Genomic DNA, 1,858 nt, shown 5'->3' on the forward strand with positions numbered 1-1,858 from the left:
ATATATATATATATAAAATCATTAAACTAATACAACATTTTCTAAACCTTTTCCCGTTCCCCTGTTGTCCATTTTCCGTACTCGTTTCGTTCCTAATGAATGTTTCTAAGAAATGTTCTTCCTTACCTGTGTTTATGCTGAGGATCGTAGGAGTCCCGAGTCCGCTGGTGCCGGTCGAAGCAGCGATTGATACATTGTAGACTGAGTGTGGGGACAGGCTAGAAATAACAGCTGATAAATTGGATGTCATAAAATTTCCAGATCCTGATGCTGATGTTGTGGTTGTGGTTGTGTTAGGAGATGATAGGGACCTTACGGAATCTGAAAAACAAAAAAGAAACAAAAACTATAAACATATTATCATTGTTGTCATCATTACCGTCATCATCATCACCAGCTTCATTATCGTTGTCATCATCACCATCACCTCTACCATCACCACCACTACCAGCACCACCACCACTGTCACCATCATCATAATCATTCAACGCCCATGTTCCTTGCCGGCATGGGTTGGACAGTTTGACAGGATTTGAAGGGTCCAATGTTTATAGCATACTCCCATGTCTTGTTTGGCTTGGTTTCTACTGTCAGATGCCCTTCCTAACACCAACCACTTTACAGCATGTCATCATCATCCTCATCCATCATTTTAAATCCGGATTTTGTCCCTGTTAACGGGGGTGGCCGGATCTACATCAATGCCATAGCAACTGCCCTCACACCAGAGTCTCTATTGTGAGATTCCCTGTTCTAAAGCAGAATTCGGACATTGATACACAACATTCATTGTGGTATCTCTTCGTCTATGGACGATGTTAACCAGGCAGCAGTCTAGTATGTCATTACTCTTTGATGTGAGTCCACTCCTATCAGCTCAGAAGGCATCCGTGAGATGTCAGAGTGGACAGAAAAAAAGATGAGAACATTGTACAGGACAGTGAAGGCTGGGGTTAGAGATGATGAAAGAATAAGTGAGGCGGATTTAAGAATTGATGGGCTTCGTTCAGTTTCTTATTTCTTTACTACCCACAAGGGGCTTCACACAGACGGTACAAACAAGGACAGACAAACAGATTAAGTCGACTATATTGACCTTAATGCATAACTGGTACTTATTTAATCGACCCCGAAAGGATGAAAGGCAAAGTTGACCTTGGCGGAATTTGAACTCAGAATGTAACGGTAGACGAAATACCGCTAAGCATTTCGTCCGGCGTGCTAACGTTTCTGCCAGCTTCGTTCAGTTTCTATCTACCAAGTCCTGTCACACAGATTTGTTTGGCCTGGGGCTGGGGATACGGTAGAAAATACTTGTCCAAGATGCCATGCAATGGGACTGAACCTGGAACCATGTGGTTAGGAACCAGACATCTTAACCACACGACCATGCCTATGCCTATCTATGCTTGGACCTTCTAGATATCAATAATAAAAAGACACAATACGAAAGTTCTTAATCAATAGTCTGATATTGATCTCCCTGATTGTGTAAGGGTGACTGAAGATTTAATAAAAAGAAAAAGAAGAAAATATAACAACAAACTAATAAGAAATAAAATAAAATAAAAGCGATATTATAATCAAAGTTTTGTTGAGATAAATTCTCTGGAAATGCCAATCCAAATTATAATCTTCGAAATCTAAGGAAATATTTGGGGGTTTTTTTTTGTGTTTTTGTTCTGGTTCTTCCCAAACATTTTTCTTTTTGATGTGTTCTGAACAATATTTAAGGAACAACAAATAGGCTGAAGGCAGAATAACACACACACAAACACACACACAAACACACACACAAACACACACACACACACACACACAAACACACACACACACACAAACACACACACACACACGC

The 1,858-nt window shown here is 40.3% G+C and overlaps 1 protein-coding gene across 1 annotated transcript in view; it reads right to left on the reverse strand.

Annotated features, from left to right (window-relative positions):
* Positions 1–1,858, reverse strand: part of LOC106871799 (mucin-3A) — a 164,652-nt gene that overhangs the window by 21,054 nt on the left and 141,740 nt on the right. The window contains exon 5 of the mRNA XM_052977118.1: positions 127–321. Coding sequence (XP_052833078.1) covers positions 127–321 — 195 coding nt within the window. The remainder of the gene's footprint in view (positions 1–126; positions 322–1,858) is intronic.

This window comes from Octopus bimaculoides, chromosome 27, assembly GCF_001194135.2.
Source record: "Octopus bimaculoides isolate UCB-OBI-ISO-001 chromosome 27, ASM119413v2, whole genome shotgun sequence".
Lineage (NCBI taxonomy): Eukaryota > Metazoa > Mollusca > Cephalopoda > Octopoda > Octopodidae > Octopus > Octopus bimaculoides.